This window comes from Phoca vitulina, unplaced genomic scaffold, assembly GCF_004348235.1.
Source record: "Phoca vitulina isolate PV1807 unplaced genomic scaffold, GSC_HSeal_1.0 scaffold5, whole genome shotgun sequence".
NCBI lineage: Eukaryota > Metazoa > Chordata > Mammalia > Carnivora > Phocidae > Phoca > Phoca vitulina.
Window position 1 is genome coordinate 54418845 of NW_022589708.1, and position 15902 is coordinate 54434746.

Consider the following 15902-nt stretch of genomic DNA (forward strand, 5'->3'; position numbering starts at 1 on the left):
CACATCTCAGATGCCAATTTGCCTTACGATTCCATTATGCTTTTAATTTCGACCTAAGGAATCAACTGGGATGGACTGACTGCCTTGCTCGTCTGGTCCCACCTCAAATCCAGTAGAGGAAACACCTGGAATCATCTTGTCTTTTGCTTGGACATTTCCAGGAGCTGGAAACTCAATCCATGCTAGGAAAGACATCCCAATCCAGGGTGACAGTTTCTAAAGCGGAAATCAGCCTAACTTCCATCTTTTGATTCTAGAGCTGCTAATTGGGATTATACACAGAGTTAAGGCTCATTACCCTCCCAGCTGGTAAACATTTGAAAATTAAGGCTTCCATAGACACCTAGAACTTCAAAGCCACAAAACTGAGAGATTTCTCTTTCAATGCCCCACATCGGCCCTGAGAGGTGAAGCCACTTGTCCAGGTGATACTGGGCTGAAGAAATAAGCTCTCATCTCCTTCACTACGTCTCTCCTTCCCTTACTGGCTTGAAATAATGCAATGTCTATCCATAGTTCAAACCACTAGCACCTCTACTTTGTCCACACTTCACACTCCCCTTCAAGATTTTGCTAGTCAAACTGTTTTAACTTTACCTGGAAATAGTTGCGAAGTGACTGTAGTAATGTTAATACTCTAACATGAAAACACTTGTTTATCAACATTTTATATGCTTTATTGAAAGTTGACAAGTGCAAGAGTTAAATACAGTGACACCTTACAACTGTGTAGAGAACATGCACAGAAACGTATGCATAGAACTACTATACAGGTAATATGCAGAAACCCCTACTGCGAAATTCATTTCATTAGCTAGAACGGATCATTTTTCAAAGTATTCAACCAGCTCAATCAAAAGACTTCAGTGAACAGGAATTTACTTCAAGATATTCAGCAACTAGAAGATTTCAGATTACACAAAGTGACTGACGGTGCCAAATTCTTAAAATTTCTTTAGGTGTGGTTTTCTTCATGTAGCATTTTTTTAGGTAGATCTCTATATAAAAGACAATCCACACCTCTTCAGACAGCCAATGAAACATCTAAATTTCAATCTGTACAACCTAAATAGTAGTTACAGTCCTCTATTGTACAAAATAGTTACACTACATACACAAATATACAATAAGCAAAACAACCTTCATGTAAGAGAGCCTAGGTCCCAGCTACCTGTCACCGTTTTAGTCAGAGTTTTGTGTCATCCACTGTTTCCAGAAAGAGGCACAGTACTATTGTTTTATGGATTTTTGGTGACAGTCGTCAGTTGGTACGATGAACTACATTTCCCCTCATCTTAGGTGAGACTACACGTCAGTCTTTACTTTGACCTCCCTTTTAAGGTCCTCCTGGGGGAGAAGAGGAGAGAGGAAAGTCCAGTGGAGCCCCACTGCTTCAAACCCCGTGGAGTACACTACGTGCAAGCAGGAGAGAACTCTTGGGAGCGGGGATGGGGAGCAGGGAAGGGATGGAAAGGCACACAGCTCCTCGGCATGAATGAAACCACTTCGCACGTATCTGCCAAGCTGCATGGGGTCCCAGTATAACCATGCTAATTCTCTGATTAACCTTTAATTCACCCAACTAAGAAATGTCTTCAAGCCAAAAGCATATGAGTGTTTAATACTGGAAAAAAGAGACAATGGCATATGTCAGTCTCACTTCTCTTCTGCAGCGAGCAGTGAAATGGGCGACTGTGGAGGCGGAGGCCCCTGGTACAGCTCTGGTCTGTTCAGTTCAGACAGGAGCAGCCAGTTCTGCGGGGGCCTAGGCAGCTACGCCGTCGGTCCTGCGCCCTGCGACGCTGGCTGGGCCGGGGGCTGTGTGGTCCCCTGTGGCTGTGTGGTGGCAGGGGGGGAGCCAGTCTGCAGCTGGGCCTGAAACTGGGCAAGCTGCTCGGGACTGGCCAGTGTCTTCAGCAGATTGTTTTCCTGCTCCAGCTGGGAATTTTTCTCTATTAGTTCTTTGATTTGCTCTTTGAGGACCTCCACTTCCTCTCTAACCGCATACATCAAATGGCTTTTCACCAGATCCTGAAAGGCAGACGGAAAAAGAGGTTTAACTTATTATTTCCCAGATTCTGAATTTCTAAAGTATTATTTTGTAAGATTCTCCCTAACTGTTAACATACCCTGCCTTTAGCTTATTTAACCCGCCCCTGGAGCCATCTACTGAACACAACTACAACCGTACAAAATACTTAAGTTGAATGTATAAGGGGATCGGGCTTTTTTTAAACGCCTATGCATTTTTCGGCGGCCGTTAGCCAGGGCCGCACACACTGGCGTTTGCCACTCCAGAAGGCGGGCCAGGAGCCTGGCGGCCGGGACGTCCAGGCCCGCAGCAGCGGTAGCCGCCTCCCCGCCCCCAAGTCCCTCCCTCCGCCCCCCGGACCGCCTCCCTCAGCACCGGCTGCAGCCAGTTCCTACAGAGCATGTTGCCGCATTTTCCTCCCTCCACCCCCACCCCCACCCCCACCCCCCCTTTCGTGATTAAGCTGACATCACAGAAACCTGGGCAGACGTCGCAGCCAATGGGAGCTCGAGTTATTTATAGCTCCGAATTAAAGGTTCGGAGTTTGCCTAGCAACAGTGGGCAGAGAATCCCGTGAGAAGAGCCACAGGCGCTGCTCCAATAACAAAGAACAGCCAAGGCGGAAATAAAAAATAGGAGAAAACCAGGCACAGGCTGAGAAAGACAAAACTTTTCTCCGATTCTTCTTCATTGTGCAGTAGCCTACATCACTGGGGATCCGTTTGTACCAGGTCTAGAAAGCCCTTGAGATCCCCACTCTGTACCCCCTCCTTCCCCAGTGAACCTTAACATTCCTAGTAAAGCCACATCGCTAGAGATGTGCCCACGACCGAAGGACGCGCAGGGCAGAGCTTCCCTAGCAGTTCCCGAGCAAAAAGGGACACCTCTGCAAAAATCCCGACGTTGTGTGAAACCCGTCGGGAAGAGAGAACATTTAATACCCTCAGGGCCCCGTTCTCGGTCCGCAGCAGCCTTGGTATGTGGCTTCATGCTGGCCGAATGGAGACAGTGCTGGCATTTCTAAATGTATGAAGAGCAATCATCCTAACTATGGATGCACTGGTTCCATCCCAATCTCGCTTCCTGTACTGTGCCCACATTTAGTACAAATGATTTTTTTTAATCAGTACATACCATAGCTTGCTCGATTTTGTTGTCAATAGCTACCACACTTGCACCAGAGGAGCTGGAAAAGAGGGGGGAAAATCGATAAATGGTATTTTTATAACATCCAAGACAAAAAGGACTTCCCAATTCTGTGATGTTACTAGCATCATTTTTTGAACATTCTACAACGCTATGTAATATATCACCCTCCAGAAAACACCAGCCACTCTCTTACTAACGAATATCCAGACATATACCTATTTTAGTGAGCCACAAAAGGCTAAATTACATAATGTGGTAACAGCCTGCTCTCTGGCCAGAACTGCGAAAAGAAGGCTATTCTAAACATTTCAAAAAGCAACATCCATGTCACCGTAGTCTCTCGGCAATGGACAAAGGAATTCGCCTGGCTAGCTTTCACCTGCATTATTAGAAGTATCTCACGAGTAAATTTACAGAAACTATCCCAGCCGACATTTACCTATTGTCAAGTCTCACAGAGGCGTTTTCAGTCCCCAGCAAGGATGACAAGAAAGAAATTGAAAAATGTCTCAGTTGGTAAACTCCTAGATCCATCGCCACTGGTCTACACCATTGGGATTTCATGCAATTGCAGCCAAAAACACCCTCGCGGAAAAAAAAAGGGAATACCAGCAGCCTCGTCTGAGCTAGATAGAAAATCTTCTAGCTTTCTGCAGCCCAGGGAAAAACGGAAAACAGCAGCCTTAATTTAAAGAAACCCGGCTTCTGGGGCTTGGCGATCGGGGAAGATGCTGATCCCACCGCTGTGCAGAGAAGCCTCCCACAACGACAGCCAGGCTCCACTAAAGCTATGGACCAGGACTCGGACTCGCCGCAGAATATATGGAGGAGAGAGCCGCGCCGATTGGCCAGCACCCTATTGGCACCTCCCCTTCTCCCTTCCCCGCCCTCCTTGAGCTTCCCCGCCTTCCCTCCTCCCAACCCCCCCAGCCCCCCAGCCCCCAGCCTCCCGATCGGATCCCGCTCTTCGGGTGGGCTGACCCTGGCCGCAGTGGACCCGCAGAGCTGCGGGGCTACCGAGGCCTCCACAGCCTCGGAAAGCCGGACCACTACTTCGGCGGAAAACGTCAAGGGTCCCTGAAAATACAATTGGGGCCCCGCACGTGCTTACGTTTAAGGGGAGTCAGACCCCGTCCCAGAAGCCGCCTGTCTCTGAGGCTTCCGAACGGCGAAAGCTTCCTATTTGCAACCAGAACCGTCTGAGCTACTGGGCATGCCCAGTCCCACCGCTAAGACTTGGAGGAGCTCGAGCGTCTCGATTTCAATTATCTAGTTCTTACAGGCAACAGTAATGGGAGGATTTTATAGGCAGGTTTATTTATAAGGATAATAACCGTACTGTAATAACACCTTTTAAAGAGGTAGTGAATTTTGGAGGGAAAAATCACGTTTGCTTTCTGAGAAATACTACTTTTTCACGGATCTATTAAATACTCGTAGAAACAAAACAAAAAACATTACATATCCTTTGCTAGGCATATATCTATTGAAGCAAAAAGGAACCCATAAGATGACGAAATCAGGTAGATCTTCCCAAAACGTCCCTAGAGCCATAAGCCTTAAAATCACATCTCCCTCCTTCCACTTATAGCTAAAAAACTCAATCCACAGGTTGAATCCTATATCGATCTATTTTCAGTAAGTCCCTAAAGCAAGTTTTTGGAAGTGGCAATTCCTGTAAGTCTCAACCGTATGAGTTTTCTTACATCAGAAGGACTGAAGTATTATAAAGTATGTATTTCATCCTGACGGCCATACTGACCAAGTAATTCCCTTCCCCAAACCAAAATCAAGAGATCTGGGTGTAAAAATGACTAACCCATTGCTTATTTCCTCTATTAATTTAAAATATTTGCAAGGATGCATCAATTGAGGCTACAATTCAATATACTAAAAATCTAAGGCCTTAAATTTGCTTATTATAAATTCTATGGTTTGCAAGTCAATAGTTAAGAAAGCAAATTTAACCTCTACAATACTGCCCTCTAATGGCACAAGCCTATAAAACCACAAAAAAACTACAAATAGTGAAGACTTCTCTAATCCATAGGCGAGCTGTACCATCACAAATAATTTCAATATAAAATTTGACCACAGAACATGATATATGTAAATAATCTATTTATACACACACATCTTTTCTCGCTCAAACAGGCATTCTCTCTCAATTTCGCATCCTTCAATCCTCAGTATCCTTTAATTTAGGACATTTTAATTGCCATCACAGCCTTTCAGACATTCTTTTAAGTTGACCCAGTGCTGCCAGAGAGCATCTGGTTCTAGAAACGGTCTAAAGGAATTAGGGACCAAATCTGGCAAATGTGGTAGATGATGACAAGGACAATGAATTCTCTTTTGGGTTGAAAACCTAAGTGTGACTAACTATAAAGCAGTAACATTCTTTTTTATTGTAAGGGTCATAATAATCTCCAAATTTTAAGCCTTTGCTTTTGAATAACAATGTTTGTTGGCATATTTGTGATTTACAAAACTTGATATATATACCATCTCAGATGAAAGAAATCTATTTGAGGAAGGCACCCATTTTCAGTAAAAAGAAACAGAGTAAGTAGAAGCTTAAAAATCAGTAATTCGGAAACCAGGGATGTGGTCCCTCTGTCTGTGAGTGCAAGACAGAATTATTATTTACTACACAGTAGTTTCTATATTTTGAAAGTTAAAGTTACCACAAACTATATGTGTAATTAAATCCATTTACCTATTTTAGCTGAACCACACAGGACAAATTATTAAAGAAAGCATCATCTTAAACTGTAAAAAAAAAAAAAGCTTAAAAAAGTAAAACTCTTGAGGTCACATGAAGAAATGAATTTAAAATTCCCAGTTAAAGTGTTCTTGAACACAAACAGAAAGAAACAAGCTGGTTATGCTTCCATTTTACTTGTTTGAACAGATCACCATTGGATTAAGCTACAGAAGCCAATATAAGCCATCACAGTCTGTTTAATCCATATCTCTGCAGAGGGACATTATGGTCATCTCCAGCACTTTGCTATTTTAAATAAAATTGCAAGAAATATCTTGTATGTACATCCTTGACCCATCTGTGTATATATTTCTGGAGAATTTGCAGGGCCAGAGGATATAAACCTCCCCCACCAAATTATTAGAAATCTATTGTTTTCGTATACATAAATGTGCTAGAATTCCTTTCAAACTAGATTTTTATCTGCAGACTGGAAAGACAATTTGAAAACAAATTAACTGGAGGAAAGCTCCATGGAGGGGAAACCCATGGGTCAGAAATATCTGAGGTACAAAGTCACTAGAATTACTCTCAAAAATACTTCTCTTTGTAAGACAAAACATCTATGAGTCTGGTGCCTACTCAGAGCTCAACAAAGACTAGCTGATAGGACAGGGAAAACACTGAGGGAGCCCACTTCTCCCTCTGCCTGCCGCTGCCCCTGCTTGTGAGTGCTCTCCCTCTGACAAATAAATAAATAAAATCTTTTTTTAAAAAATGAAAAAAGCCCTACACCAAAGCACATCAGCATGAAAATAAAGATCACTTGGGACAGAGAAAAATATTAAAAGCTTCCAAACAGAAAAAACAAGTTATAAACACAGGAACAAATAATCAGAATGGTTTTTGCTGGCTGCCACAGAACAATGGAGAAAATTCTGAGAGAAAACATTCTCACTTGGCCAAATTATCATGTAAGTGTAAAGGTAGAACAAAAACATTTTCAGACATTTCAGACACCAAAATGGAGGAACAAATCAGGCAAAAGGGTTGAAATTTTTAGAAATAAAGAATACTGTCTATTTCAAAAGGAAAATGAGAGAGAAAAGGTGTAAGAAACATGAACCAGGGACTGAGATGCTGGAGAGAAGGGAGGGAATCAACAGGATGATGGGGAAGGAAATCTCAAGATGACAGCCGCTAAGCAAGCCTAAGTAGCACCTGACCTGTAAGGGTGCAGAAAGATGGGGGCCGCTCAGGGAGGGAGGGCTTTGGTGGGTGGGAGTAAACAGAGAGATGATCCAATACGTCTGAGCATTTGCAGGGGGGAGGGGAGCCACAGACAGGTGTCTGACAGATCTAATGGCGCAACTGGATAAGTTCAAAGCAATTTTACAGAAAACAAAAGCAAGAAAAAAAACTAGTATGCTTATCAATAAAATTTACATAACTATATTAATTTTGAAATTTTTTATTTGTTTTAACTTTAAAAAGTTAACTGCATTGCAAAGGTGGTGCAGAGAAAACCTGAGTCATAAGAATGGTTTAAAAGTGCTAAATCTGAATCTATGACAGTTTGATTATAAAATATCTAAAATTTAAAAAGCAAGAAATAACAGTATAAATATATTACATAGACATGTGTAGGTAAATATGAGAAAACAAAAAATTTTGGCTGCCTCTGAGGAATAGAGAGGGGGACTGAAAAAAAGGAATTTATATTTATATATATTCATATATATACATTTTTTTTTTCTTTAGGGATGATCTTTTGATGTGATCTTTAGGGATGTAGAAGTATTTTCCTAAAGTAAGAGACTGGGCTGTGCAGAGGGTTCCTGTGCTCCCAGGCTGCAGGGGAGTACTTATCAGCACGAGCATGTGAGGAAACTACAAATGCTGGGAAAGAGCCACCCAAAAGAAGCAGGCAGAAACAATTTTTGGAAATCGCACAGGGTCAGGAATAGTTGGTGTTACCATCAGCCAGAGTAAAAACAAAACATAACAAAACAAAAAACAACTTATAAACATGGGGCACCAGATATTCAGAAGGATACTGCCAAAGTCGTGGGGAAAAATTAGTTCTAGACTAAAGGGTGTTTGGGTCTTGTGCAAAGCAGTTTTAAAGGAAGCCTTGAAGATCAAACTGTTTCCAAGTAACTTAATTTTGTCCCAAACAAAGCTCAAGGATATTAAATAAAATACAGTTAGCATCCAATAATTCACAGTGTCTGGCATCCAATGAAAAGTACCAGGCATACAAACGCAGGGAAATATAACAAGGAAGAAAATCAATCAAAATGACCCAGATATGACAAAGATGATATAATTTGTAGACAACAACATTGAAACAATTATTATAACCATATTTTATATGTTCAAGAAGGTGGAGGGAAAATTAGCATATTAAGTAGAGGTATGGAAGGTATAAAGAAATTAGATTTCTGAAGATGAACAATATAATGTTTGAGAAGAAAAATACAATGCATGGGATTAACAGTAAATTAGACAGGCAGAAGAAATATTAGTGATATGTTTGCAATAAAAGGATCCAAAATAAAACACAGGGAGGGGAAAAAAAACCTGAAAAAAATAAAACAAGAAAAGAGCATCATTGAACTGTGGGGCAATTTCAAGCAAATATATCTTTAGTGAAATCCCTAAAGAAGAGAAAAGAGAAGGAGAGAGGAAAAATATTTGAAGAAATAATGGCAATCTGCCCCAAGTTTTATTAAAATAATAAATCCACAGATCCAAGAAACTAAGCCTCAAGCAAGAGAATTGTGGAGAAAACTGCAATAAGGGTGTGTCATAATCAGATGGCTTAAAACCAGTGACAATGAGAAAATTTAAAAGCAGCCCAAGAAAAGAACTAGATTATACACAAAGCAACAAAGATAAGAATGTAGCCGACTTGTGGGTTGGAAACAGCTAGATGGAAGACAATGTGGCAATATCTTTAAACTGTTAAAAGAAAAATTTCAAAAACCTGTCAACCTATAATTCTATGCCCAGTGAAAATACCTGTCAAAAATAAAGGTGAAATTCATTCTTTTACAGACATACAGAAGTTGGGAGGATTCATCACAGGCAGACCTGCACTAGAAGAAATTTTAAAGTTCACTCTTCAGACAGAAGGAAAATGATGGAAATCTAAATCCACACAAAAGAATGAAGAATATCAGAAATGGTAACCATGTGGTTAAATATTAAAAAAAAAAAAAAACTGTTCCCTAACTCTCTCTCTCTTTTTTTTTAAGATTTTATTTATTTATTTATTTATTTATTAGAGACAGAGAGAGAGAGGGGGGGGGGGGGGGGGAGGCGGAGAGAGAAGCCAGCTCCCCACAGAACAGGGAGCATGACATGGGACTTAATCCCAGGACCCTGGGAACATGACCCAACCTGAAGGCAGATGCTTAACCAACTGAGCCACTCAGGCGCCCCCTAACGATCTCTTTTAAGAGATAAATAAGTGACTGTTTATTATTGACAGACTCATAGATACGAGAAACAAACTTGGTTACCAGAAAGGGGAGGGGTTGGGGGGGGCGGGTCAAAATAGATGAAAGGGATTAAGAGGTACAAACTTCCAGTTATAAAATAAATAAATCATGGGGATGTAAGGTGCAGCATAGGGAATACAGTCAATAATACTGTAGTAACTTTGTGTGGTGACAGATGGTTGGTAGACTTATCACTGAGATCATTTCATAATGCATAAAAGTATCAAATCACTATGCTCCTCACCTGAAACAAACAGAATTTTGTATGTCAACTGTACTTGAATAAAAAAAATTAAAATTAGAAAAAGATGATTAACTGTTTAAGGCAGAAATAATAACCAGGTATGGGGGGTGCAAAAACATATGTAGAAGTAAAATGTAGGACAAAAATAGGACACAGACCAGGAGGAGAGAATGAGCGTACTGCTGTAAGGTTCTTACTTACTTGAAAATAAGACTATTGTAAGATGTGTACTGCAAACTCTAAAACAATGACTAACTACAAAGATATAGCTAATAAGCCAATAAAGAAGATAAAGTGGAATCATAACAAAATATACAATCTAAAATAAGATAGAATAAGAGGAGAAGGGGGATAAAGAACAGAATAAAAAACAAATACCATGATAGTAGACTTTAACTATAGCATTAATCACATTAAATGTAAATGGTTCCAATTAAACACCTTAATTAAAAGGTAAAGGTTGTCAGACTGAATTTTTAAAAAAAAAGCAAGACAAAACTATATGCTGCCTATAAGAAACATACTTTAAGTATAAAGGCACAAATAGGTAAAAATAAGAGGATGAAAGAAGATATTATATGTTAACAATTATCAAAAGAATGCTGAAGTGGCTGTATTATTCAGACAAAGTGCACTGCAGAGCAAAGATCATTTCATAATGAATAGAGGGTCAATTCATCAAGCAGCCATAAAAATCCTAAATGTTTACACAGTGACAACAGAGCTTTAAAACACATGAAGCAAAAATTGATAGAATTGTAAGAAGTTTTCAATAATCTTCTCTCAATAACTGGAGAAAAAATAAGCAGAAAATAAGTAAAGATACAGAACACTTGAATAACAATGCCAACCACTTGACCTAATTTGTTTTTGCAGAACATTCCATCCATAACAAGAGAATACACATTCTTTTCAAGCACACGTGGCATTTTTTCCAAGATAGAGCATATTCTGAGGCATAAATCAAGTTTTAATTAATTTAAAAGGATTCACATCACACAAAGTAAATTCTCTGAGCACAATGGAATTAAAAGAGAAATCAATTACAGAAAATTATCTGGAAAATCTCCAAATATTTGGAAATAAAATAACACATATCTAAATAACTCATGGGTCAAAAAAGTAATCAAAAGAAAAATTAGGAAATATTTTGAACCAAATGAAAATTAAAAAATGGCATATCAAATTTATTTCAATAAACTTAACAACTTAGATGAAATGGACCAATTCCTAGAAAGACACTAACTATCAAAACTCACTTGAGGAAAAACAGGTAACATAAATAGCACTATGTCTATTTTAAAAATTAATTTGTAGTTTAAAATCTTCCTACAGACATACACACACACAAAAAAAACCTCAGGCACAGATAGATTCACTGGTGAATCCTACTAAACATCTAAGGAAGAAATAATACCAATTCTACACAAACTCTTTCAGAAAACCGAAGAGAAAACACTTCCCAGCTTATTCTATGAGACCAGCATTTCCCTAATACTAAAATCAAAGACATCATAAAAGAAAAAATAAAATAAAAGCAAAACTACAGGCCAATAAATACAGATATAAAAATTCTTAACAAAATTTTAGCAAATTGAATCCAACTAGACATACAAAGGATAATAAATACATCCTGACCAAATGGAATTTATCCTGGGATCGCAAGGTAAACATATGAAAATCAATGTGATTCACCCTATTAATAGACTAAAGAAAAATTATAGGATCATCTCAATAGATGCAGAAAAAGCAACTGACAAAATTCAACATCCATTCACGAAAAAAATTTCAGCAAAACAGGAACTAAAGGGATTTTCCTCAACCTGATAAAGGGCATCTATAAAACACATCCATCTTACATCATACTTAATGGTAAAAGAATGAATGCCTTTCCTTTAAGATTGTAATCAATCTGACCACTTCTGTTCAATCTGATACTGAACTAATAGCCAGGCAATAAGGCAAAAATTAATAAATCAATACATAAGTACATAAGTAGCATCCAGATTGGAAAGAAAAAAATATATCTGTATTCACAGATGATTGTCTATGTACAAAATCCCAAAGAATCCACAAATAAATTACTAGAACTAACAAGAAGCATGTTTAAGGGTCATAGAATAGAAATTCAATATAGAAAAATCAATTGTATTTCTCTATGTTGGCACAAACAAGTAAAATTTAAATTTTACAAAGTTCCATTTATGATAACATAAAAAACACATGAAATAGGTATAAATCTAATATAATATATACAAGATCTTTATGCTGAAAACTATAAAACATAAAAGGAACAAAAGAGAACCAAATAAAGTGGTGAGATAGAACATGTTCGTCGATTGAAAGACTCAATATCATTATGTCAGTCAGTTCCTCCTCCCCTTAATTAATATATAGAATCAGTGTGGTCCCAATCAAAATTCCAGGAAGACCTTTTGTAGAAAATGACAAACTGATTCTAAAATTTACATGTAGGGACACCTGGGTGGCTGAGTCGGTTAAGCGTCTGCCTTCGGCTCAGGTGGTGATCCCAGGGTCCTGGGATCGAGTCCCGCATCGGGCTCCTTGCTCAGCAGGGAGCCTGCTTCTCCCTCTGTTGCTCCCACTGCTTGTGCTCTCTCTCTCTGACAAATAAATAAATAAAATCTTTTTAAAAATTTACATATAAAGGCAAAGGAACTGGAATAACCAAAACAATTTTAGAAGAACAAAGCTGAAGGACTCGTACTACCTTATCGCAAAACTTTCTGTAAAGCTACTCTAATCAAGATAGTACAGTACTGGTGAAAAACAGAGGTATAGAGCAATAGAACAGAAGAGAGGGGTCAGAAGTAGACCCCATACAAATGTAGCAAATTGATTCTCAACAAAGATGTAAAGTTGATTCGATGCAGAAAGACAATCTTTGCTAATACCGCTAAAACAACTAGATAGCCACATATAAAATAAAATCAAACAAAAACCCCCAACCTGATCAATTCCTCCCTCCATATGAAGCAGTAACTTAAAATGGACCATAGACCTAGGGGTGCCTGGGTGGCTCAGTCGGTTCAGCGACTGCCTTCGGCTCAGGTCATGGTCTCAGGGTCCTGGGGTCAAGCCCCTAGTTGGGCTCTCTGCTCAGTGAGGAGTCCGCTTCGACCTTTCCCTCTGCCCCTCTGCCCCATTCGTGTTCTCTCTTGCTTGCTCTGCTCGCTCTCTCTCTCAAATAAAAAAAAAAAAACTTTAAGAAAAAAAAAAAGGACCATAAACCAAAATGTAAAATCCCAAACCATAAAACTCCTGCAAGAAAACATATGAGAAATCTTTGGCACCCTGAATCAGGTAAAGATTTCTTAGCTACACCACCAAAATACACTTGATGAAAGAAAAAAGAAAAAAACAACCAATAAACTGGACTTTATCAAAATGAAGAATTTGTTTTTTGAAAGGCATAGCTATAAGAATGTAAAGACAAACTACAGACTGGAATTAAATATTGCAAGTCACATATCTGATAAAGGAACCTATATCCAGAATATATAAATAACTCTCAAAACTCAATAGCAAGAAAACAAACAACCCAATTAAAAAAATAGACAAGACACTTCATCAAAGAAGATATATGAATGGTAAACAGGCACATGGAAAAAATGCTAAACATCATTAATCATTACAGAAACACAAATTAAAACCATAATGAGATACCACTGCATGCCTATTAGAATGGCTACATTAAAAAAAATTTTTAAACCTAAAAATGCCAACTGTTGACAAGAATGCAGAGTGACTGAAATGCTCATATATTGATGGTGGGAATGCAAAATGTTACAACAACTATGCAAAACAGTTTAGCAGTTACGTATAAAGTTAAACATACTTTCCATAAAACCCAATAATCCCAAGCCAAGTTATTAAGGGAAAGGAAAATTTATGTTCTCACAAAAATCTGCAAATGAATGTTTTGAGTGGTTTTATCATAATCACTCAAAATTGGAAGCAACCCAAATGTCACTCAACTGGTTATACAAACCATGGTACATCTATCCAATGGAATACTATTCAGCAATGAAATGAAATTAACTACTCACAATGAAATGAAAATACCTCACAAATGAATCTCAAATATATTTCAGTAAGTGAAAGAAGCCAGATTCAAAAGGCTGCTATATATATGATTCTATTTATATAACATTCTAGAAAAGGCAAAACTATAGGGACAGAAAAACATATCACAGATTGCCAAAGCTTTGGGGTAAAAGAGGGGAGGCTTTTGCGGGTAACAGAATTGTTTCTTGATGGTCGTGGCAGTACACTCACTGTGTCTGTGCAAACTTCTAGAACTATATGCTGAAAAGGGAAATTTTACTATATGTAAATTATCCTCAAAAATGAAAGAAAAAAAAGTGGCTGCCTCCTAGGTAGCACACTGGGAAGAATGGGAAAAAAAAAAAAAAAGAAAGTAACTGCTTATACTTTTTGTATATTCTATTTGGTCTTTATACATGTACATATATTTTTTTATTGTAGTAAAAAACATAAAATTTACCAATGTAACCACTTCTAACTGTGCAGTTCAGTAGTGCTAAATATATTCACACTGTTGTGAAGCAGAACTTTTCATCCTGCACATCTAAAACTATACCCATTAAACAATTCTTCTTTATCCTCTCCCTCCAGCCCTGGTAACCACCATTCTACTTCCTGTTTCTATGGATTTGACTACTTTGATACCTGTATATATATATTATTTTGATTAAAAATATTTTAAAATAAAAACAAAAAAGAAAAAGCTATAAAAAGATATAATCCAAGGACTTGAACACTTTCATTGAAGAGAACTAAAATGACTATTTTATAACTAATTTCTCTATTATGAAATGTATTATTGGGTCTGAATTTTAAACTATAATTTTACCTTGTTCTTAAAGCTATAAGTTTGTTGGTGATTAATCTACAAGAGTTCTAATTCAGATATACTGATACTATTCCTAAGTCCCACAGAGTTACATGTGCCATACAGTTCCACAATCCCATAGTGTTAAAAGACTTTTAAAAAATAAATACTGGGACATTGTGGACACAATAGCCAAACTATGGAAACAGCCAAGATGTCCATCGACAGATGAATGGATAAAGAAGATGTGGTATATATACACACAATGGAATATTATGCAGCCATCAAAAGGAATGAAATTTTGCCATTTGCAATGACATGGATGGAACTAGAGGGTATTATGCTGAGCGAAATAAGTCAATCAGAGAAAGACATGTATCATATGATCTCACTGATATGAGGAATTCTTAATCTCAGGAAACAAACAAGGTTGCTGGAGTGGTGGGGGGTGGGAGGGCTGGGTGGCTGGGTGATAGACATTGGGGAGGGTATGTGCTATGGTGAGCGCTGTGAAAGGTGTAAGACTGTTGAATCACAGACCTGTACCTCTGAAACAAGTAATACATTATATGTTAAAAAAAAAAAAAAGAAGAAGAAGAAGAAGATAGCAGGAAGGGAAAAATGAAGGGGGGAAATCTGAGGGAGAGAAGAACCATGAGAGACTATGGACACTGAGAAACAAACTGAGGGTTCTAGAGGGGAGGGGGGTAGGGAGATGGGTTAGCCTGGTGATGGGTATTAAAGAGGGCACGTACTGAATGGAGCACTGGGTGTTATACACAAACAATGAATCATGGAACACTACATCAGAAACTAATGATGTAATGTATGGTGATTAACATAACATAATTAAATTTAAAAAAAAGAAAGAAATACTGGGGCACCTGGGTGTCGGCTGAACGTCTGACTCTTGGTTTCAGCTCAGGTCATGATCTGATTGAGCCCTTCTTCGGGCTCCATACTCGGTGGGGTGGAGTCAGCTTGAGATTCTCTCTCTCCCTCCTTCTTCCTCTGCCCTTCCCACTTGTGCTCTCTCTTGCACTCTCTCTCTCTCTAATAAATAAATCTTAAAAATAAAAAATAAATACTTGCTATTGAAGTGTGAGAACTTCAAAAACCCTAACAAATTATTAATAAAATTTAAATATAATCTTTTATATTTATTTATATATTTTAAATATGTTTATATAATATATTGGGGCACCTGACTAGCTCAGTCATTGGAGTGTGCGACTCTTGATCTTGGGGTTGAGTTTGAGTCCTATGTTGGGTGTAGAGATTACTTAAAAAAAAAAAAAAAAATCTTATAAAAAAAGTTCTTAAAAAAAAAATTTAAAAATCATGGGGCACCTGAGTGCCTTAGAGGTTAAGTGACTGACTCTTGATTT

The 15902-nt window shown here is 38.3% G+C and overlaps 1 protein-coding gene across 3 annotated transcripts in view; it reads right to left on the reverse strand.

Annotated features, from left to right (window-relative positions):
* Positions 1-655: 655 nt before the first annotated feature.
* The window catches only part of TSC22D1 (TSC22 domain family member 1), a 133439-nt gene continuing 118192 nt past the window's right edge, over positions 656-15902 (reverse strand). The window contains exons 1-3 of one of the 3 annotated variants that reach the window (XM_032402980.1): positions 4293-4977; positions 3167-3218; positions 656-2031 (exon numbers count right to left, since the gene is read on the reverse strand). In XM_032402980.1, coding sequence (XP_032258871.1) covers positions 1774-2031; positions 3167-3169 — 261 coding nt within the window. In that variant the 5' untranslated portion in view covers positions 3170-3218; positions 4293-4977 and the 3' untranslated portion in view covers positions 656-1773. Of the gene's footprint in view, positions 2032-3166; positions 3219-3620; positions 3998-4292; positions 4978-15902 lie in introns of those variants that run through there. The other 2 variants (XM_032402979.1, XM_032402977.1) reach the window with 2 other exon arrangements.